Source organism: Lontra canadensis, unplaced genomic scaffold (assembly GCF_010015895.1).
Source record: "Lontra canadensis isolate GAN:19392208 unplaced genomic scaffold, GSC_riverotter_1.0 scaffold91, whole genome shotgun sequence".
NCBI lineage: Eukaryota > Metazoa > Chordata > Mammalia > Carnivora > Mustelidae > Lontra > Lontra canadensis.
In genome coordinates, this window is record NW_022631085.1 from 4,051,722 (window position 1) to 4,074,804 (window position 23,083).

General features: G+C 43.3%; 1 protein-coding gene across 1 annotated transcript in view; it reads left to right on the forward strand.

Annotated features, from left to right (window-relative positions):
• Nucleotides 1-23,083, forward strand: part of PARN (poly(A)-specific ribonuclease) — a 153,200-nt gene that overhangs the window by 124,116 nt on the left and 6,001 nt on the right. The window contains exon 23 of the mRNA XM_032836265.1: nucleotides 19,193-19,386. Coding sequence (XP_032692156.1) covers nucleotides 19,193-19,386 — 194 coding nt within the window. The remainder of the gene's footprint in view (nucleotides 1-19,192; nucleotides 19,387-23,083) is intronic.

Sequence of the window (23,083 nt, forward strand, 5' to 3'; positions counted from 1 at the left end):
AGTTGTTTTGTTCGAGCTCTAGTTTCCACACAATTCATATGTTACGTTTGGTTGATGCATCTCATCTCTCTGGATCTGTGAATTCCCTCTCTCACTGGGTTCTCCCACAGCCCCCACCGTGCTTTAGAAACTAGGTTGTTAGCTCTGTAGGATTTCCCATATTCCAGACCATTGTTTTAAGTTTGTTCAGAATGTTCCCTGACTACTATATTTGTCATTAACTGGTAGTAGATCTGTAAACTTGATCAGATTCAGGACTGAAGTAATGGCAAGAATATTTCATAGATGGTGTGATGTACATTTCCTCCTGTATCTCACTGGGTTTCTCCTCATCTCTTTAGTGACCCAGAGATACAGTTCGTACGGAAAAGGCAGAATAAATTCTTTAATCTCTCCCCTCAGCACACCTTTTAAAAACCAGTTTCCAGAATAATTAGTTTCCTGTCCCCTTCTAAAGTGAGCAATGAGATTTTGTTTTGTTTGTTTAAATCATGAGGTTTTAAAAAAATATATATTTTTATATGTTTTAGTACACAATAGGGGTTCTTCTTTTTGATGCTCTAATTATCTTGTTTTTGAGTAGTGGGAACAATTTGGAGTTGACTCTTGAGTCCTCTGAGACAATTCCAGTTGCCTTTAAGAGCCTCTTTAACTTCTGGTATTTATTCCAGGCTCTTCTCTACATTTCCTACCTTATTTGTGGAGTTAGCCATTTCTCCAAAGGGCCAGTTCCTTTTGATGGGTCATGGTATTTAGAAACTATAATCTGGGTTCTAAGGGTGTTTATGGATGCTGGATTCATTGTTATTTATAGCGTTTTTTAATTAAAAGGGCTAGCAAGGACTTCTTCCTTCTTTCCTTCCTTCTTTTTTCTTTTTAAAATTAGTTTATCCTGGGGCATGTGGGTGACTCAGTTGGTGAAGCTCTGCCCTCAGCTCGGGTCATGATCATGGTCAAGCCCCGTGTTGGACTCCCTGCTCAGCTTCTCCCTCCGACTTCTGCTCCCCGTGCTGTGCGCTTGTGGGCATTCTCTCTCTCTCTCTCCCTGTCAAATAAATAAAATCTTAAAAGAAAGAGATTAGTTTATACTGATATTTCCAATTCTAGTTAGACTGCAGGATGTACTTAACTACTTTTAGTTTCTTTTTTTCTTAACACTGAAATTTTTAATGTGATTTTAATGTAATGTAATTTTTAATTATTTAATGATATTAAAGTAAGTATTTGCTTTATACCACTATGGATAATAATTTCAGAATAACTATGACAGTATCCTTATAAATAATGTAATTATTTGAAAATAACGGTTTTGCAGTAATTTTTTCCCCTAGAGTATATCTGACTAGGGATGAACAGTCAAAATCACTTGATTTTAAAATCACTTGAAATAATTCCTCTTTGTATAGTTAAGCTACCAACTCAGTAAACATTTAACTTTGATTCATTTTTAACTTTAGGGATTGCCTTTTTTCAAATCAGTTTTGCTGTGTAATTACGGAGACCATTTGTGTGATTCCAGAGTGAGATCTCCAAAGCTTCTCTCCCTGCCTTCTCCAGCTTGGTTCCTCCCTCCCTTGTGGCGATCAAGTTTATTGGGTTTTAGTCAGTCCTTCCATTTTTACAAATCTACGCAGCAACTGCATATGTCTGCCCTCCCCTCCTGTTATAGATGGGAATGGACCACACGTCCTTTTCTCTACTCTCTGTTTTTCATTCAGCCTCGTGCCTCAGAAGCCACTCTTACTTTGCTTCTGGTGAAATGTGATTCTTCACATGGGCAGATGGTTTTAGCGTTCTTGAACCTCCTTACTAAAATGTACTAACTGGCAAGATCTGGGTGGGTCATCCTAGTTTCAGTGATCCACCTCATGGAGAAATTCACGAATATCGTATGTCAGATGTGTTGTGAAAAACTAATTCATGACCCATCCTCTTGTTGAGGGGATCATTCCTCGACCTTCTCCCACCTTCCCATCGCCTCCTCTGTCCCGTCAGTCTGCAGGCGTAAAACTCGCAGATGCACTATCTGCTTTCTGGAACAACATGAAAAGTGAGACAATGCCCCTATTTTTTAAGCAGATTCTTTATTCCAGGCACTGTGCTAGTTGCTTTACATGTTTTTTAGAAAATCTCTCTAATGATGCGGTGAAGCCTTTGGTGATATTCCTAATTTAAGGATGAGAAAGTTGAGTCTCAGAGAAGCTGAATAATTTAGCTAGAGTTGCCCAGGATTCTTACTTAACGGGTGTTTGGGATCCACAGCCCATGCATGAAGTTGCCTCTTCTGGACGTGGCACAGCTACCTGTGAGCTTGCGTGTTTGAGAGAGACACTCTCTCATTTTAAAGAATTATGTTTTCTTAAAAACAAAAATAAAAACAAAAAAACCTGTGTTAAAGAAACCCTAAGTTTAAAACCTCTGAATTTCAACCTTACTTTTTTGTGGGCGAGGATTTAGATGTCTAGTCCCATACATCATCAATGTAAAATGGTCAACTTTAAAAAATATTTTCTTAAAACCCAAAAAACAGAAATGATACTGGGATGTATAGGCCGATATCAGAAAATCGGAAGTACCATCCTCTGGTGTGCTCAGCACTGGTCATCCCCTTAGTAGAATCCAGTCTTAGACTGTGTTTTGTTCTGTTTTGTTTTTAAGATTTTATTTATTTATTTGAGAGAATATGGACATGTTGGAGAGGGAGAAGGAGAAGCAGGCTTCCCGCTGAGCAGGGAGCTCCATGTGGGGCTCGATCCCAGGATTTTGGGATCGTGACCTGAGCTGAAGACAGACACTTCACCGATAGAGCCCCCCAGGCGCCCCGTGGTCTTGGGCTTTGATCGGTTGATGAGTTAATGTTAAGGAGAGGCTCTGCAGCGAGTCCAGAGGCAGAGGACCTCACCGAGAGAATAGATGGTCACAGGTTCAATGTACTCAGCCTGGGACAGCAGCTGGAGGGAAAGGCAGTAGGAACCATGGTCAAGATTCTGAGATGCCATCACAACAGGGGTAGTGATTCTCTGTCCTCACAAGGGACTGAGGAAGAACCGCAGGGGGCTTAGCTGGCATTCTTAGGCTTAGTTCGGTTTCTCTCAGAGGCCAGCTCAGGGAGGGGACTCGTCTTGCTGTGAATCACAGGGCTGACACGGCCATAGACAGAGCGCTTCCTGCGGATCGGCTGCCTTCCCTTCCGCTGTGCTGATTTTGGCCAGGCCTAAGTATCTTCTGAGGGTTGTGCTAATTTCAGATTGCGAAGGCGGTGGAGACCTCTAACATCTGTTCTAAGTGATTTTTTGCAATAACTAAGGACAAATGATCACGGTCCTCCACTCAGCCCTCCCACTTAACTCCTTTCCACATCTGAACAGTTGGAAGAAAGGATCGTTCTGGTCTGAAGGGAGTATTTTAAGATGCTGGAATGAACAGTGAGCTAGAGTCTGGCTAATATAAAATGCAGAATTTGAAAAGTTACGTAGTTACTAATAAAACGGAACAATTAACCAGGTGAATTAGATTTACCACAGAATGTCCCGAAAGACATAAACCCTGGGAGCTTTTAAACCAAGATGCAGGAACAACTCCTAACAGGTGTCCCCTGTCCCATCTACCTGGCCAGGGTCAGGGAGAGACGCCCTGATCTAGCTTGTCTCTGCCCTTGGACTTCTCGTGGGCCCGCAGGTCAGAACCCCCCTGCTTTCTCTCACAGGAGGTAGGTCAGTAGGATTCCTGAGAATCATATAAAAAGAGGTGCAGGGAACTTGGATAAACAAAGTGTGGTTGACGCATACAATGGAAATAGCTTCAGAGAGAAGGGAAGTTCTGACACCTGCTCGCGCATGGGTGCAGACACGCCATGGGCTGGCGGCAGGAGGCAGTGAGGGGCTGTTGGTCAATAGGTGTAGAGTTTCTGTTTTGCCAGATGGACAGGGTGCTAGAGCTTGGTTGCAGTGCTGTGTGCGCGTATTTAACACCACTAAACTCATTTAAGAGGGTCAAGATGGTAAATTTTGTTATGTGTATTTTCCCCACAATTAAAAAATTTGGGGGGGCGCCTGGGTGACTTGGTTAAGTGTTTGCCTTTGGCTCAGGTCATGATCTCAGGATCCTGGGATCGAGCCCTGTGTCGGGCTCCCTGCTCAGCAGGAATTCTGCTTCTCCCTCTCTCCCTGTCCCCTTCCCTTGCTCATGCCCCCTCTCTCTGTGTTTCTCTTCCTCAAATAAATAAAATTAAAAATTTTTTTCAGAAGATGAAGGCTACTCGGAATACATTTTTTATAGTAGAACTTTCCTTTTTTTTTTTTTTTTTGAGAGAGAGCGTGTGCACACAAGTTGAGGGGAGGGGCAAAGGGAGAGAGAGTGTCTAAAGCAGGCTCCCCACTGAGCACGGAGCAGGATGTGCGGCTTGATCTCAGGACTTGAGCCAAAACCACAAGTCAGACGCTTAACTAACTGAGCCACCCAGGTGCTCCTTAGAGCAGAGTTTGACTCAAAGCCTTTCTTAACCGGGAAAGGGAGGGTGCCGGTGACAGACGTAGACGACTTCAAAAATATGAATAGAAAATGACAGATTACCAAGAAAAAGAGTGGATGAGTTCATAATTTCCAGTTACTAATCTCTTTTAGACTTGATTTAAATATGTTTGTAGACGTAGAAATACTCAAGGTGAAATGAGAGGTTGGTAAATTGAGCGAATTATGCTTCTGAGATCTGGCCTTCCTGTCTCCATGTGTTGGATGGGCTGTCGTGTGTCTGGCACCCAGACAGATCGAGTCTTAGACGAGGGTCTGCTTGAACAGATCCAGAGGATAGAGTGACAGTGCCGCAGAAACCAACAGAAGCCCCAGAGCGAAAGTGGAAAAGCCTTCTTCTACCTCAAACTTGAAAGTAGAATGTCCTCTCAAGATTTTATTTTAGGGGCGCCTGGGTGGCTCAGTGGGTTAAGGCCTCTGCCTTCGGCTCAGGTCATGATCCCGGGGTCCTGGGATCGAGCCCTGCATCGGGCTCTCTGCTCAGCAGGGAGCCTGCTTCCTCCTCTCTCTCTGCCTACCTCTGCCTGCTTGTGATCTCTGTCAGATAAATAAAATCTTAAAAAAAAAAAAAAAAAGAATGGACTAAAAAGGGATAAGAAGCTTTGGGTGTGGAGGCTCATCTTATGGATGTCTTTTCCCTGTAGAGTGAGGAGGTGAGAAGCTAGCTTTGTAATTACATATATTTTCTCTGAGGCTTCTAATTTTCTTTATGGCTTGTGCTTTTTTGTCATATACTTAAGAAATCTTTGCCTGAACTAGAGTCAGAAAGATTGTCTTATTTTTCCTGTCACATTTACAATATTTTTGTTTTACGTTTGGGTATGTGATCTATTTGAAATTCATTTTTTGGTATATAGATATCCATTCATTCTGCACCATTTTTTGAAAAGACTGTCCTTTCTATGTTGAATTACTTTGACTTCTTTGTCAAAAACCTGTGGCCATATATATATGTAGATCATTTTCTGGACTCATTCTTTTCCACTGATCTATACATCTATCCTTTTTTTTTTTTTTAAGATTTTATTTATTTATTTAATTGAGAGAGAGCGAAAGTGAGCAAGATAACAGGGAGAGAGGGAGAAGCAGACTCATCGCTGAGCAGGGACCCTGATGGTGGGGCTCAGTCCCAGGACCCTGGGACCATGACCCAAGCCAAAGGCAGACGCTTAACTGACTGAGCCACCCAGGAGCCCCTCCATCTGTCCTATTACCAGTACCACACTGTCTTCTTTTTTTTTTTTTTTTAACGATTTTATTTATTCATTTGACAGACAGAGATCACAAGTAGGCAGAGAAGCAGGCAGAGAGAGAGTAGGAAGCAGGCTTCCCGCTGAGCAGAGAGCCTGATGCAGGGCTCGATCCCAGGACCCTGAGATCACGACCTGAACCGAAGGCAGAGGCTTTACCCCACTGAGCCACCCAGGCGCCCCTTCACTGTCTTGATTACTATAGCTTTATAGGGAGTCTTGAAATCAGATGTTAAATCCTTCATCCTTGTTTTTCACTTTTCCACATGAAGTTTAGGGCTAACTTGTTGATCTCTACTAAAACCCTGCTAAGACTTTACTGGGATTATGTTGCATTTGTAAACCATTTTGGAGAGAATTGACATCATAACTGTATTGAATCTTCCAACTGATGAACGTGGTGTTTCTTTTCCCCTATTTAGGTTTTCTTTGATTTTTCTCATGAGTTTATTGTAGTTTTTGGCATGTAAAATTGACATATGCTTTATTAGAATTGTCGCTAAGTATTTTGCTTTTTGATGCTATTGTAAGTCACTTATTTATTTTTTTAAAGTAATTTGTATACCCAACATGGGGTATACACATGACCTCGAGATCAAGAGTCTCATGCTTTTCAGGCTGAGCCAGCTAGGCGTCCCATAAATCATATATTTTAAAGTTCAATTTCCAGTTCATTTCTGATATAAAGAAATACAGTTGATTTGTATGTGTTGATCATGTATCCTTGAACCTCACTAAATTCACTTATTCTAATAACTTTTTTTTAAAAGACTTTACTTATTAGAGAGAGAGTAAAACAAGCAGGGAGAGCAAGTGAGGGAAAATCAGGCTCCCAGATGAGCAGGGAGCCCAATATGGGACTCGATCCCAGGACTCTGGGATCATGGCCTAAGCTGAAGGCAGACACTTAACTGACTGAGCATCCCAGTTCTAATACTTTTTATAAGCTATTTGGTACTTTCTGCTTAGATAATCACATATGCTGCAAGTAAAGGCAACTGTATTTCTCACTGTCCAGTGGACCATATAAACTTTATTTCTTTCTCTTGTCTTATTGCCGTGGCTAGGGCTTCTAGTACAGTATTAAGTAGAAATAGTGAGAGCCAGCATATGTGTCTTATTCCTTATCTTAGGACAAAAACATTCTGCATTAAGTGTGATATTAGTTGTAAGAATTCAAGGTTTTTTAGACATTGATTTTCTGACTTGTAGCTTGGGGAACGTAAGCCTGACTGCTGGTGCTTTGGGTACTGATTGGCAAAAGGAAGCTGGAGGCCTCAATTCTCAGTATGTAGGATATGCTGCTTCCCTCGTTCATTACTTCTTACTGCCCTACTCAGCCTACTCTTCACTGTTGGACTTGGTCCCTCTGTGAGAAGGTTCGTTTCTCCACAGAGTAAACCTCCTGTCCAGCTGCTGCTGGCCTGGAGGAATGCTGGTCCTCTGGCTTCCCAAGGTTGGGTGTGGGGACCCTAGTGTAGCCCTTCCTCCTGTTAACGTAGCCCCAGTGCTTATCACCTACTTGTTTCAGGAATCTGGTGCCTGTTATTTGCTGAGACTTTGCAGGGCTCTATTGGGTGAATCAGACTTTTACAGAACACTTAGGTTTCTGTTTCCTCCTCTGTGCAAAGTCCTTTGGCACTCTTCTTTCTACTTGTCGTCTCCAAAGCGTGTCTCCAAAGTGAGCTGACATCCTGCCTTCTGATGCCGCCTCTCCTATTCTCTGTGCCTTTGTCAAGTTATTTATATCCCTCTACAGATAAATATGTGTGTCCAACTGGTCGCGTTTAACTTCCTGGAAAGTTTTTAAAAGCAGTTTATTTTCTGAAATAGTTGGGCTTTTGCTGTGGGAGGGGTTGTTTTGTTTTTATTACATTACTGATTTGCTTAGTAAATCCGTTCCATCACGGACAAAAGTAAATTTTAGTGCAAAAGTAAATTTCATCCTAGCCTCCGAAAATTTCACATGTTCTGAATTCAGCTTCAACTAATTCTGTGTTGAGTATAGGTTCCTTATTTAGGAATTAGTATTAATTTCTCTCATGTTTACCATCCATTAATCTTTGCTGTCCTGTATTCACATGAGTTAGCAATAGGGGATCGTCTAGCCGGATTCAAATCGGGTTCTGGTAAAAAGTTCCAGTCGAGTGCCATTGATTTTTTTGTAACCCAGAAACAAATTTTTCTTTTATTTAGGCCAATCTCATATTTAAAAATAAACTTTATACCTAGGACTGAGCCACAGTCTTACACAACATACTCATGACTTCTCTTTCCCTACTCTTCCCCTGACTCTCATTCCACAAGAGATACCCTTTATTCCCAGGTAGCTGTCATACAGGCATACCTTATTTGATCCTATTTTTGCTTTTCAATTCAAATTCTTTGGTAGACATGAAAGTCACAGCTCATCAGCCATCTCCACGGCCTTGCCTTCTGAATCGAGCATAGGCTCTCGAACATCCTCCCCTAATCTACCCAGATCATGCCCACAAACAAAGAACAGTCATGCTCATGGAATTTGAATTCAGTGTGCGAGTTTGGGAAAACAGTAAAAATGCATTTTCTAGCTCCCACTTCCCCATATTTTTCCAGTTCATTTTGCTTTGTGAGGTAGTTTACACAGAGGGGCATTCCTCTTTCCCATAGCTTTATCTAGTAGGGATGTGGGGAAGTTGACTGTATACTAGGATGTAAACCATGTTAATATCACATATAATTCAGGAGGAAATAAGCAGTTTGGTGTTCGTCATTTGCCTGATTGCTCTTGGGGTGGAATCATTCACTGATTTCATCTATTCCATCCACTCTACAAACCTTGACTGCAGAGGTCTGACTGACTTGCCTGGCCCCTGGCCAGGTCCTGAGAAGCCCCGTGCCCCATAAGAAGTGCAAGATCCTGTTCTTGCCGAACATTCTCGTGGCAGAGAGGAAGAGAATAAATAAGAAGTGAATAAGAAGTACAGAGATGAGTCATAGGAGGAAAACAAAACAGGATAGAGGGATAAATGCTCGAGAATCAGGGTGGTCTCTGCAGGGGGCCTGGGAAAGCCCTTCGGAGGGGGTCTTTTGAGGTAAGACCTCACAGGAAGAACTGGTCCTGGAACATGGGGCTGGGTGGTGGAGAGGTCGTGAAGCAGTGCCAAGAACCCGGACCTGGAAGACTGTCTCAGGTCTACCCAACCAGCTACTTGCCTGGGAATAAGTCACTTACTCTGAGGGTGAGGTACCTTGCCTGTAGAATGGGAATAAAAGCCCACATGCCGCTTAGAATGGTCATCTCACAGTATCAAACACGAGACTTTTCTAAACTGGGCGACTCTTTAAAATGAAAGGAGGCAGGGGCGCCTGGGTGGCTCAGTGGGTTAAAGCCTCTGCCTTCAGCTCAGGTTATGATTCTGGGGTCCTGGGATCAAGCCCCCCCCCATCGAGCTCTCTGCTCAGCAGGGAGACTGCTTCCCCCTCTCTCTCTGCCTGCCTCTCCACCTGCTTGTGATCTCTGTCTGTCAAATAAGGAATAAAATCTTTAAAAATGTTTAAAATGAAAAGTGGCTCTTTTATCCAGCAGGGTGAACCCTCCAGCGGACAGAAGGACTTAGCCTCTGTCTTTAAGACATACTATAAGGTTACAGGTATAATAACAGTGTGGTGCCGGCACAGGAAAGATAAGCAGATAACAAAATAGGATTGAGTGCCCCAAAGCACAACCACACATTAGTGATCCTTGATTTCCAGCTGCGTTCCCATGCAGGAATCCCTTCCTGACATTTCTAGGGACCTTTATGTCACTCCAAAATGTGAGAAAAAAATCCATCCAGAAATCAGGATAAAGGGAAAGAAAATCTGTGGGTGTTCAAGTTTAACCACCAACATAGGTATTGCCAGTTCAAAGGAACCCACCGACATGAAGTTGAAAGGAAGAGCGGAATCGGTGTCAAAGGTTACAGTCAGCAGGACAGAGGGTATAGGAGAGAAGGGGCCACGACCAGATCTGTCATTCTTGTTTGCTGCTGGCGTGTTGTTAAGTATATATGTTTGTAGCCCTGCCTGCCACTCCCGATGGGTCATTTTTGTAAACACAAATTTAGTAATGACTTCACACATATTAGTACTTTATGAAAATCTGGCAAATCTTGTTCCCAGAAATACTAAGTTTTGGGGGCAGTCTTTAAATTGGCAGTTCTGAAACATGTTTCTGTGTAATAATAGTGCTGTTGACCTTGCTAGGATACCCAGATATTACGTTATCTTAATAGAATCCAGTGGTGTTTTAGTGTTTGGATATTTGCTCTAAGGCTATAGTTCTTTGTAATTACTTTCACAGAAGAAATGCAAAGGCAGGCTGTAAACAAGGATCGTGGAACACTTTGATGTGAAATCGGCTCATCTGAGATCTGAATTAGAACAAGCAGTATCATTTTTAACAGCCAAACCAAAATCAGGGCAAGTAGACAAAATATGTTCATCCCTCAAAGAGGAAATGAGCATATATGGGGCCATATGTAGTCTAACGCCCAACTTGTATTTGCTTTGGACACACTCAGAACCATATGACCAACATTAGCACAACATGAAAGAAACTTCTCTACATCTGGAATATTTGTCTTATGACAAATATTAATACTTAATCCAAGCAATTAATACTTGTGTGTTTTAAAATCTCACTTAAGAATAACTTTTAAGGGGCACCTGGGTGGCTCAGTGGGTTAAAGCCCTGCCTTTGGCTCAGGTCATGATCTCAGGGTCCTGGGATCGAGCCCTGCATTGGGCTCTCTGCTCAGCAGGGAGTCTGCTTCCCCTTCCCTCTCTCTGCCTGCCTCTGACTACTTGTGATCTCTGTCTGTCAAATGAATAAAATCTTTTTTAAAAAAAGCTTTTAGGAGCGCCTGGGAGGCTCAGTGGGTTAAGCCTCTGCCTTCAGCTCAGGTTATGATCCCAGGGTCCTGGGATCGAGCCCCGCCATCGGGCTCTCTGCTCAGCAGGGAGCCAGCCTCCCCCTCTCTCTCTGCCTGCCTCTCTGCCTACTTGTGATCTCTGTCTGTCGAATAAATAAATAAAATCTTAAAAAAAAAGCTTTTAAATATTTGTGACCTCTTCCAATTTTTATTTATTTTTATTTTTAAAAGATTTATTTATTTATTTGATTTCATGAAAAGATACCCCATACCCCATGTTCATGAATTTGAAAACCTGATATTATCAAGATTACAGGGCTGACCAAAGTGATCTATGTATTCACTGCAATTCCTGTCAAAATCCCAGTGACTTTTTTTTTGCAGACATAGAAAAATCCATCCTAAAATTCATATGGATTCCCAAGGAATCCTAGATGGCTAAAACAATCTTGAAAAAGAACAGATTTGGGGGCACCTGGGTGGCTCAGTGAGTTAAACCTCTGCCTTCAGCTCAGGTCATGATCTCAGGGTTCTAGGATCGAGCCCCATGTCGGACTCTGCTCAGCAGGAAGCCTGCTTCCCCCTCTCCCTCTCCTGCCTGCCTCTCTGCCTACTTGTGATCTCTCTCTCTGTGTCAAATAAATAAATAAAACAAAAAAAAAAAAAAAAAAACAGATTAGGAGGACTAATAACACTTGCTGATTTAAAACTTACTGCAAAACTACAGTAACCAAAACAGTGTGTTATTGACATAAAGACAGACATAGAATGGATGGAATAGAATAGAGAACCCAGAAATAAACCTTCACATGAACTGTCAGATCATTTTCAATAAGAATGCCAAAACCATGCAATGGGGAAAGGACAGTCTTTTCAGTAAACCGTGTTGGGTAAACGGAATATCCACACACAAAAGAATGAAATTGGACCCTTACCTCACACCATATACAAAATGAACTTTGTATCTGATAAGGGATAACGATCTAGAATGTATGAGGAACTAAAATTCAACAGAAACAACAAAAACCAACTCAATTCAAAAATGGGCAAAGAACTTGCATTAGATGTATCTCTAAAGAAGATAGATGAATGGCCGATAAACTCATGAAAAGATTCTTAACATCACTGATCACTGGGGAATGCATATCAAAACCACAACGAGATAACACCTTATACCCATTAACATGGCTACCATCAAAAAGCCAGAATAGAACAAGTGTTAACGAGGATGTGGAGAAATGGGAGCTTCGTAGGCTCTTTGTGGGAATGTTGCTGTGAAAATAGCAGGAGTCTTCCTCGAAAACCAAAAGCAAACTTACCATGTGATCCAGCAATTCCACTTCTTGGCATACGCCCAAAGGAATGGAAAGCAGGGTCTTGGAGAGCTGTTTGCACACCCTGTTCCTATTAGTATTTTTCACAGCTGAAGTCTGGAAGCCTGGTAGGTGTCCATTGCCAGGTGAATGGATGAGCAAAATGAGGTATATCCGCACGATGAAATATTATTCAGCCATAAAAGGGAAGACGTTTCTGATACCCGTTTCAACATGGATGAACCTTGCTTGACATTGTGCTAAATGAAATAAGCCAGTCACAAAAAGAGACAATACTCTGTGGTTCCACTTCTACAAGTAAGTAAGTAATACTTAGTAAGTGTAAATATCTTTTTCAGTAAGTAAGTATACTTAGTCGAGTAAGAATCAAAGAGGCAGAAAGAATGGTGGTTGCCAGGGGCTGGGGGGAAGGAAGAATGGGGATTTACTGTTTAATGGGTACAGGGTTTCAGTTTCGCAAGATGAAGAGGGTTCTGGAAATGGAGAGTGGTGGTGGTTGCACAACGTTGTAAGTATACTTAACAGCACTGAGCTGCGTGCTTGAAGTGGTTGACATGGCAAGTTTTCTGTGATGTGTATTTTACCATGATTTAAAAAAAAAAAAAAAACTCTTGGGGCGCCTGGGTGGCTCAGTGAGTTAAGCCTCTGCCTTCAGCTCAGGTCATGATCTCAGGGTCCTGGGTTCAAGCCCCGCATCGGACTCTCTGCTCAGTGGGGAGCCTGCTTCCCCCTCTCTCTGCCTGCCTCTCTGCCTACTTGCGATCTCTCTTTCTGTGGCAAATAAATAAATAAATAAAATCTTTAAAAATAAATAAATAACATAAAACTCAGAAAAGCCTTTACACAGACGTTCATAGTGTTATTATTGATAATAGTAGAATATTGGAAGCAGCCCAAATGTCCGTCAACTGGTAAACGAATAAATGAATCATGGTATAGCCGTACTGGGAAATATGACAACTCAGTGATGGGGGTAAAATACCAGGACCTCCAGCTGCGTGGCTGGTTCTCAGGGCATCTATATGAAGTAAAAGAGGCAAACATGGAGGATTAAATACTGTACGATGTCATTCGTGTGAACTTTCTAGAAGAGGCAGAATATAGTGTCTGCAAGCAGATCCGTGTTTGCTGGCAAGAGAATTCAGTGCACAGTGGCACAAGGAATCTTCTTAAAGGGAACCATTCAGTGTCTTGACTGTTCCGGTGTTTACATGGTTGTATACGGTTCCAGAAATTGAGCAAATGTCATTGCATGTAAAGAATGCCCTCGTTTAAAAGAAAGAGGGGGAAACTTCATGGGGCAGCCAGATTTTTGTTTTTACAGGAAAAGGTGTTTGCAGGAACTTGTAAATATCACCCCTTAGCAACCTTTTTTTTTTTTTTTTCCCCTACTGAAAGGAAGAAATTAATGGAGATAGTCACCCTAGAAGAATTTGACTTGCACTGGGTGCATTTTCAGTACCTTATGCTTGTAGCAAAATTCTGCATTTGACCTCCAAGTCATTGTGACCGGCATGGTTTATCTTTTGCACTGCCCCGTATAAATACTGATCAAGGTCTAATGTTCAGTTTTGACACACCGAGTTGCGTCTCTAACATTTTATTTTTTAATTAATTACCACATCTTCAGTGGATTTAAATGTGCATTTCACATTCATCATAAAGTAGCTCACTTTGTGCATTAGAACTCCACTTGCAGGAGCACCTGGGTGGCTCAGTGTGTGAAAGCCTCTGGCTTTGGCTCAGGTCGTGATCCCAGGGTGCTGGGATCGAGCCCCGCATCGGGCTCTCTGCTCAGCAGGGAGCCTGCTTCCTCTCTCTATGCCTGCCTCTCTGCCTACTTGTGATCTGTCAAATAAATAAATAAAATCTTAAAAAAAAAAAAGAATAAAAAGAACGCCGCTTGCAAAACGATCTCAGACGAATGGGAGGTTGTTTTGCCTGATTTTCATTTTGCCCTTTGACATCAATATGTGGAAGATAGAGAGAGACCAACCAAGAAACTGACTCTTCACTGTAGAGAACAAGCTGATGGTACAGGGAGGAGATGGATGGGAGGATGGGTCAGGTGAGGGTTGGGGATTAAAGAGTATGCTTACCATGATGCAAAAAGATAAAATGTTAAAAAAAATAAAATCGGCCTATAGAGGAGTATCTTATCAGCGTATGTGTCAGGAGTGTCCGTACATAGATGCACATACACACGCAGCCATACTGTGAAAAATGTACAAATAGTAAAAAATTTAAAGCCACTACATGTATCTGGTTTTCCATGTATAATAAAAATGGGTTTTGATCCAAAACTGCTTTAGGTAAATTACACGGGGTATAATCACAGCTTTTATTTTTATTAAGGGAATGATAGTTGAGAAAATTTTATGTTGACGTGAATATTACATTTATATACATAGCTAAACATATGAAATGTATTTGTTTTACACACATCTGAGGGCTTTCACAGGCAGGACATCCAATAAACAACAGACCTTCCTAGGAAGCAGGGGATTCTTATTTGAGAGCGGAAACTACCAATTAGGATCTAGGAAATATGTTGTAAATTAATTGGAAAAACGTATAAAAATGCTTTCTGTTGTTAACACATTATTTTTTGCTTTCATTCCACGTGCTCTCTCTTCCTGCCTCCCCCCATCTGTATCACGCTTCCTCCCTCTTTTCATTTTTTCCTTCCTTCCTTCCTCTCTCCCTCTCTCCCTCCCTCCCTCCTTCCCTCTCTTCCTCCCTTCCTTTCTCTCTTTCTGTCTTTTTCTTTCTTTCTAGAGAGGGAGGTGGGGGCGGAGACAGAGAGGGAGAGAGATAATCTCAAGCAGATTCCCTGCTGAGTGCCCAGACTCAGGGCTCCATCGCGGAGACCCTGAGATCAGGACCCAAGTCAAAACCGAGAGTCGGGCGCTCAACCAGCTGAGCCACCCGGGCACCCCACTCCCTCTCTTTTTCTCTCCCTGCCCCCCAACATACTTTTTTCCCCCTGAACCACCTGAAAGGGAGTTAAATAATCCTGGTCCTTTGTCCCTCGGTCCACTAAGTAAGAGTATTTCCTTACACACCTGTAGTACAGTGACCAACCATAGTAATTTACCATTGATACGATGCTCTACTGCTCATATCCACATTTTAGTATCTGATCTCATATTATCTGCATCACTGCCCCCCCCCATTATAAGGCCCAGTCTGTCATAATGTGTTGCATCCAGTTTTCATATCCCTTTAGTCTCTTAGGACGGTGACATTGTTGAGGAACACCAACCCCTCCCCGACCGCTCTTTTTCAGTAAGATATCTTCCGTTTGGGTTTGTCTGATGTTTCTTCATGGTGACATTTCAGTTCCGCAGTCCTGACTGCAGTGCAGGCCCTGTGTGTGGGGAGACGCTTCCAGACCATGCAAATATCTTCCTCGCCACCAGAACACCCCCCATGTGGAGCAGTTGCTGGCGTGTTTGCCTCAACCATCCTTCATGGGAGGGTTGCAGAGGGGTCATCTGCCAGCTCCGTTTCTCTTCCCCATTACTGGTTCCTAGTCAGTATCCCGCTGTAAGAGCTCTTCCTTCTCCCTCTCTCCCTCCCTTTGTGTCCTGTGTTATATAAACACATGGATTCCTATTTCTTCAGGAGTTCGGGACCTCTTACTGCCTCTTACTTGGGCGCTCTGATACCTGGCCGGTGAGAGCCCTTCCCAGCTGGGCCTCGGTCCTTGTAACACGCCTCCCCACATCTTCAGCACTTTCCTGCTTTCTCATATCGCAAGATGTTCCAGTCTCATCTCAGGCCTCCAATAACCCCAGCTGTGGAATCAGCCAGTTCTTCTGGAAGCCCTGGGTTTTGGTTTTTTTTTGGTTTTTTTTGTTTTTTTTTTAAGTATGGTATTAGAAATTAAGATGTGGACACCAGATGTGCTCACTGCTACTGAGGTTTCTTTGCTTCTACACCCTTGCGGTGGTAATGCTTGGATACACACACATACGTCCCCCAAACATGAGTGCACACATATACACATACTTACTTTTTTATGTTAAAATCATGAGTCTAACCCTGTCTGCCATTTCATTTCATCTCCACAGGGTTCTTCCTTTTCTTCCCACACCCCAGTATTGGTGTGTCTGGCTTCCAACATCCGCGTCTTTACGGCTTTGCTCGGTACTGAAACACATCTCGGTATTTTCAGAATTGGCTTCACTCATTCAGCAACAGAAGCAAACCCCTGAAGGCCTCGGGATTTGAGTTCTTCCCCCTTCCTTACTGAAGGTGGCGAATACTGGGTTTATAAATGGCTCTTTTGCACTTTGCTTTTTTTCCCACCTTGTTTTTTTGTGGGTTTATTTGTTTGTTTTTTACTAGAAATCATTCCCTGTCTGCTCTTTGAGATCTCCATTCTCTCTTACAATGGCTCAGTACTTCCCTGATTGTACGTATCACAGTTTATTTAACCAATTTCCGATACCTCGACATTTAGGCATTTTATTTTGGCTTGGCGGTATTTTGTAATTTCAGAGAAAGCTGCAGTGAATTACCTGCGCGTATGTATTTTTTCATTGGTGGACCTGTGTCTTTCATGTTCGGAGAAGTGTGACTGCGGGCTCAAAGGGTAAATAAATACCGGGTTTTGTTAGATGTGGCCACACTCCTCTCTCTAACAGTGAGTTCATGGCTTTGCCCTGACTCTCTCCGGTTTGAGAGTTATTTGTGTATCAGGGACATTAACCTTTTATCTGTGATCTACGCTACAGATTCTTTTCCCTGGTTTCTCATTCGTCTTGTGACTTGGCTCATCTTACTGACTGCCGTGCAAAAAAAAAATGTTTAGGAGATCAAATTGGTACCTTTTTTTTTTTTTAACTGTGTCTGGATTACAAGCCATAGTGAGAAAGCCTTTTTGTACACTCAGATTTTGGAGGAATTCACCCATGTTTTTTTGTTGTACCATAGAGTTTCATTTTGGGCATGTAGATATCCAATCTGTTTGGTGTTTACGCTTTTGTACCAAGTGAGGAATTTGGGGTCTAATTTATCCTTTTCCAGTTATCCCGACACTATTTCTTTAAAGTTCATCTTTGTCCCAGTAATGTGAGATATGACCTTCATTGTACACTAGATTTCTATATGCAGTTGGGGCTATTTCTGGACCTTGTCTTCTCGAAGTCCCAACTGAGTTTTCATTAAACATTTACATCTCAGAGGCTACCAGGCTCCAGGATTTACAACACAGAGGAATTTTTAGGCCTGTTCCCCTTTCGTGGTGGAACAGTGGGTCCTTATTATTTTCTTACACTCTTTGAATTTTCCAGATTTTCAGAAACCAGCCAAAATTATTTTTGTCTTTAAGAGGACTGTTTTAAGGGTAGGGTGCCTGGGTTGCTCCGTCTGTTAAGTGTCCCAGCTCTTGATTTTGGCTCAGAGTCATGAGAGGGAGCCCTGTGTCTGCTTGAGATTCTCTCTCTCCCTCTCCCTTTGTCCCCCCCAAATAAATAAAATGTTTTTATTTTTTAATTTTTTTTAAAGATTTTATTTATTTATTTGACAGAGATCACAAGTAGGCAGAGAGTCAGGCAGAGAGAGAGAGAGAGAGGGAGGAGGAAGCAGGCTCCCCACCAAGCAGAGAGCCCGATGCGGGGCTCAATCCCAGCACCCTGAGATCATGACCTGAGCCAAAGGCAGAGGCTTTAACCCACTGAGCCACCCAGGCGCCCCAAGAAAATGTTTCTAAAAAGAAAACTTTTTGAAGGTAGTATCAGTTTTTAAACAGTAAACTTTCATATGCATTTTTAATAATGCCCCCAAAATATTACTTATTCCCCCCTTTTCCTTGTGTCCCCTCAATAAAAGAGATGTTTTGGAGAAGTATGTATGATATATGTGGAGAAGAGGACAGGTGGAGGGCAGACCAGCCAGTTGTAAGAGTCCATGTGTTCTGCCTCCTGTGGCTTTTAAGAACCACCAGGAAAACAGTTTATTCTTTTTCTTCACATGAGTGAACAGGTACAAAAAACAGAGATGTGAGTGCAGGACTAAATGGAGGAATTGGGATGACTGGGAAGCCAGAGTTGTTTTTATATGTAACATTTTAAGTATTCACTTCCTTAGAAGAGGCTTAAACAGGGGTATATGCGCTTTCCCCCGCTCGCTCCCTTCCCGCCCCCTCTCTGTACTCGAATGGCCTCCCTTAGGTGGAATGACTTGATTTTTAGATGTTTCTCATAACTTGGGGGCCATCATAAAAAATCTATTTATAAGACCCATTTAGAGGAGACAGGACTCACATTGGCCATGTGGTCTCTGTTCTCATCAAGTTCTATTTCGGGGAACATACTTTTCCTCAAGGAAAAATCAGGACATGTAATTGGATTTAATTCAACATGTCACATCCTATGAAGCTTTCAAAGCGAAGCCGGGTTTAATTATAAATTTGACAAGTCACCGTTTTGGAATAGACGAGAACTCTGTGAAGGTGGGCCACGCCCTGTCAGTGTATTCCGATGACGAGCAACGTGATCGCTGACACGCTCACGCACTCGTCTGTTGCGCTGTGTGTGCGTTAGGCAGTTGTGAGGGTGACAGTACCGTCTTCTGCTTCGGTACCACCAAGAACTCTTCTTTTATTATGGCAGCTCTACTCTTCTAGTCTGCTCTTCTACTGTAGTAGCTCCACAAAAACAGAAACCAGGAATTTTCTTTAAAATTTGGTGCTTCGAGGGGCGCCTGGGTGGCGCAGTGGGTTAAGCCTTTGCCTTCAGCTCGGGTCATGATCTCAGTGTCCTGGGATGGAGCCTCCCATCGGCCTCCCTGCTCGGCGGGGTGTCAGCTTCTCCCTCTGCCCCTCCCTCCCCTGCTAATGCTCTCTCTCTCTCTCAAATAAATAAAATCTTTAAAAAAATTTCGTTCTTGGAAGCGCTGAGAAGAACTCAGATTTGTCTATGTCTCTGCATAAACATAACACAGAACTTGCTTCTGAATAAGCTTGTCGCCACGGGAAACCTTCAGACTTTGGTTCTTTAAGGTCTTTAACTGTCTTTAACAGTTAGGTCTTTAACTGTCGCATACAGGTGGCAGTTGCCCGTGTTGTTGGCTGCTAGTTAAGTGGTAACAGGCTTCAGAGTGCGAAGACATTCTATAGGCTAGTGTTTCTGTTACTCTCAACACCTTTCATGTCATTCTACTGTGTGTGTTTCAGTCTTAAAGCCACCAGCACAGTAGAAAAGAGAAGTCTGAGTCCCAGCCCAGCAGAAGCTGACTTGGAGGCCAGAGTATCAGGGGAGATTTCTGACGCCGAGCTCGACCAGACAGAGTCTTCTGCAGAGCCCGTCTCCGAGGGAAGGAAAAAGGCCAAGAAATTAAAAAGAATGAAGAAGGACCTTTCACCAGCAGGTTTGTAGAAGATCTCAGTAGAGTTCTGGAGTTGTGTACTCTTTAATGCTCTAGAAACTCATAGTTTGGGGGGAGAAATGATGGCGGGGCTTCGGTTGGTGGCAAAGCCCATGTCCAGTAATCCCCCCCTCCTCCCACCAACCCCCTTATCCACGGTTTCCCAGAGTCAACCGCAGTCTGAAAGCAGGGGATCCTTCTGTCATACGTATCACCAGAAGGTCACTGGTAGCCTAAGGCTAGATCACCATGCCTTGTCTTCTCACAAGGACACTTTATCATCTCACATCAGCACAAGAAGAAGGGTGAGTCCAGGACAATAAGATTTTTTGAGAGAAACCAGTTCACACGACTTTTATGACAGTACATTTGTTGTCATTGTTCTCTCTGGTTATTAGCTCTTGTTAATCTCTTACTGTGCCCCATTTATAAATTCAGCCTTGTCACAGCTGTGGATGTACAGGAAATAACATGGAGTCTGTGGGGGCTGGTACTACCAGAAGTTTCAGGCACACACTGCATGTTTTGGACTGTGTCTCCCGCAGATGAGGGGGACTGCTGTAGTTTTCCACAGGACCAGATGCTTTTTAGGATCCATTTAATTTAAGGAATCCCTAAAAAGCCCTGTCTCTTGATAGAGGAGGGGTTGGCAGGGGCCTTCTCAGTTAAAGATGGTTACTCCGTTTTGGTAATGCTCTCCCTTTCCTCCATGGTTTAGAGGTTTTGCTGATGTGTGTAAGTAGCCTTAGTATCTTAAATGTGCATTTAAATTTGCACAGAGCCCTCCTCCTACACATGTTATTTTCAGTGGCAGCGTTTTCACCGTTCCCAGCAAAACTTTGCCAGGCAGCCTGGATTTCTCTCCCATACGCAGAATTACATAAGGAGCAAAGTAAACCAGAAGCTACCCCGTGTTGAGAGCCTAGTATGTGCAGAGAGCTGTATTGGGAGCCTTCCCTTCTCACAAAAGCCCTGACGTAGGGGATTACCATCCTGTCTTAGGCACGCAGGTGTCTGGCTCAGAGAGGTTTAGAAACACGCGTAGGTTCATATAGCTAGCACCAGAAGGTAAGTCTGGACCTGCCCGAGGCCAAATCCCACACTCTCTCCATCACCCAGATGCCATGGCGCAGGGGGAGATGGCCCATGACCGAACTCAGCCCCCCATGCGCAGGCCCTCTATACTGCTGGACTGCGACATGAGGGAGGGTCTCGCTGGTCAGCCAGGCCAGTTCCCTGCTTGGGAGATCTGGTGGTCACCTACTGAGTCCCATAGCTGTCTCGGGGACAACAATTGGCAGCCTTCGCTGACTGCTCCTTGCTCAGGGCCTGGGGCGGCATTTCACACTGGGTGGAAGTTCTTTCCTTTAAAGTTCTGAGGTGGTCCTCAAGGTCTGTTTCACAGTTAAGAGATTGCAGGCCTGAAGGGTAACGTGACTTGCCCAAGGTCACAGAGTCCTTCAGTCTGTCCTACAAGAGAGTAGGTGTTCTCCTGCATGGTTCCACCACTGCCTGTCTGCTGGGGATAAAGGGCTGCTGACCCAGCCTGGAGGGCCCCTCTCCTTTATCTTGCATCATGCTGGTCTCCCTGGCGAGCAGAACCACCAGTCAGATCAAAGGAAGGTGTAGGAAAGCCACGGAACTTGATTCAAACCCAAGCTAAGAATTCACTGTTTCAAATTAATTCTTCCTTTTACATGTGGCCTGATCTGACGGCAGGGAGTTTTCTGAATCTCACTGATACTAGTGAAACCAAAAAGGCAGCAAAAATATTGCATATGCTTTTATACATCACGCTGAGGCTTAATTTTAACTGAAAACTCAAACTTCTTGCTTGAAGCCCGGACTCTTTCTTTCTGCTGCCTCCTTGAATCCCAGTGTTCTCCTTGACTTGCTTCCCTTCCGTTCTCTAAATGGAGCACCAGAGAAGGTTTTATTCTGTAACACCCTTAGTCTTCACCTGTGATAACCTTCTTACCACCACGGTGGTGTCTGCTCAGTCAGCCTTCACGCTCAATGTCGGCATGACTTTCAGAGTTCCGAGCTAGGGTACTAGGGGGTGGGGTCCTCTCTTGTCTTCCTTCCCTTCTATCTCAGTCTCTTCTGAATTTTTCAGCTTATCTGTTAGAGCTCAGGCCCAAGATGACAGGTATTTCCCCCCTCCTCTATCTCAGCATAATCTTACAGGTATTAACATTAAAATACCTAATAATAGACTACCTGAATAGATTAGCTCCTTTTATAACTTTCATCATTCTAAGTGAAAACTTTCTGTGAGTTATTTGGGGTTTTGAATGTATAATACTGTCATTAAAATAGGTTTTTATTTTCCTCCCATTGACAGTAAAGCTGTCACGGCCTCAAGATTTGAGCTAAAAAAGAAAAAAAAATGATAGATTTTGTACTTCTTTATCAGTCCCGCTAAAAGAGAAAGAGAGAAACATCTTGACAGCTTTTAATTGAATCAGAGAATTGAGCGGATGGGGCTTCTGGAGCACCATTCACCGGGTGAGGCCTTGCAGCAGATCAAAGCTAGAAGTTTCACAGGTCCTTCTTGGCTGTATTATTGTAAGCATTTAGCGCTAATATTCCCTGCAGGATGTCGGGTGAGGTAACCAGGCTCTGAGCCTGTGGTGTTGACCAGTTTTGACTGCTCGTGGACTGTCATAAGGTCCTGTAGTGAGTGAGAATACAAAGGTCTGGACCTATGTAGGGTCTGTATTAAGCACTCAAGGGTTCAGAGGGTTCTAGGAGCTGTGACGCCCCAGTTGGGGTGTTGGCAGCAACAGGGTGGGACAGTTTGGTAAGGCGTGGGGAAGTCTGACCTGAAGAGACAGGTTCTCAGGCGTCCTGTCTGAGCTCTCCTCCTGGCCAGAGTCTCTTGACAGGGCCGCAGGTGATTCACGAAGGTGTGTTGGGTGGGTGGAGGCATGAGAAATATAAAAGACACTGTTTGACCTGGGAGGGAGGTTCCTGTTTTCCCAGGAGGAAGTTGCAAAAAGTAGGACCGTAGAATATTGTGTATTGTAGCAGTCCAGGGACAGTTGGTGCTCAGTAAATCCCACACATAAGTGTCATCTGTCTTAAAAAGTTATACATTTTAATATCGAAGATGCATTAAGAGCTCAGTCCTAGACCCCTTCGCAGCTAGCAGAGTGACTTAAGTTGCAAAAGGAATGACTGTTCCTTGAGTTTATATTCTGTAGCAGGCATTGTGCCAGGAGCCTCCTTTACTGTCTATTCCTTATAAAAACCCGGTCAAGAATAGATACCAGTATTTCCTATTTCTGGAGAGGTAACAGGCCCAAAGAATTCAGACTTGCAAAGTCCAGTATAACTGGTACTGGGGGCACTGGGAAGGGTGGTCTGATCTAGAATCCCCACGTTGTACCACTGTGCAGTATGTGAAATTGATCCAAACTTTAGAAGAAGTGGAGGACTCTTTACATAAAGATGGCATTTCTGGCAGCCAGTCAAGAGCAGGAAACAGTTGCCAACTTGGACTTGCTCGTGATGAAGTCATGGGACCCAAGTGACCGTTCTCTTTTGGAGTTTACTATGTACATATTATGTACTTAGCAAATATTTTTCTCCTAAGTGTTGTTTCTGTCCAGTATCCAGGCTACAAACATAGAACATGAGCCCATTGCTTTTCTATTTAGTAGGATTAGCTAAATTGGTGGGCGCTATCTACTTTTCC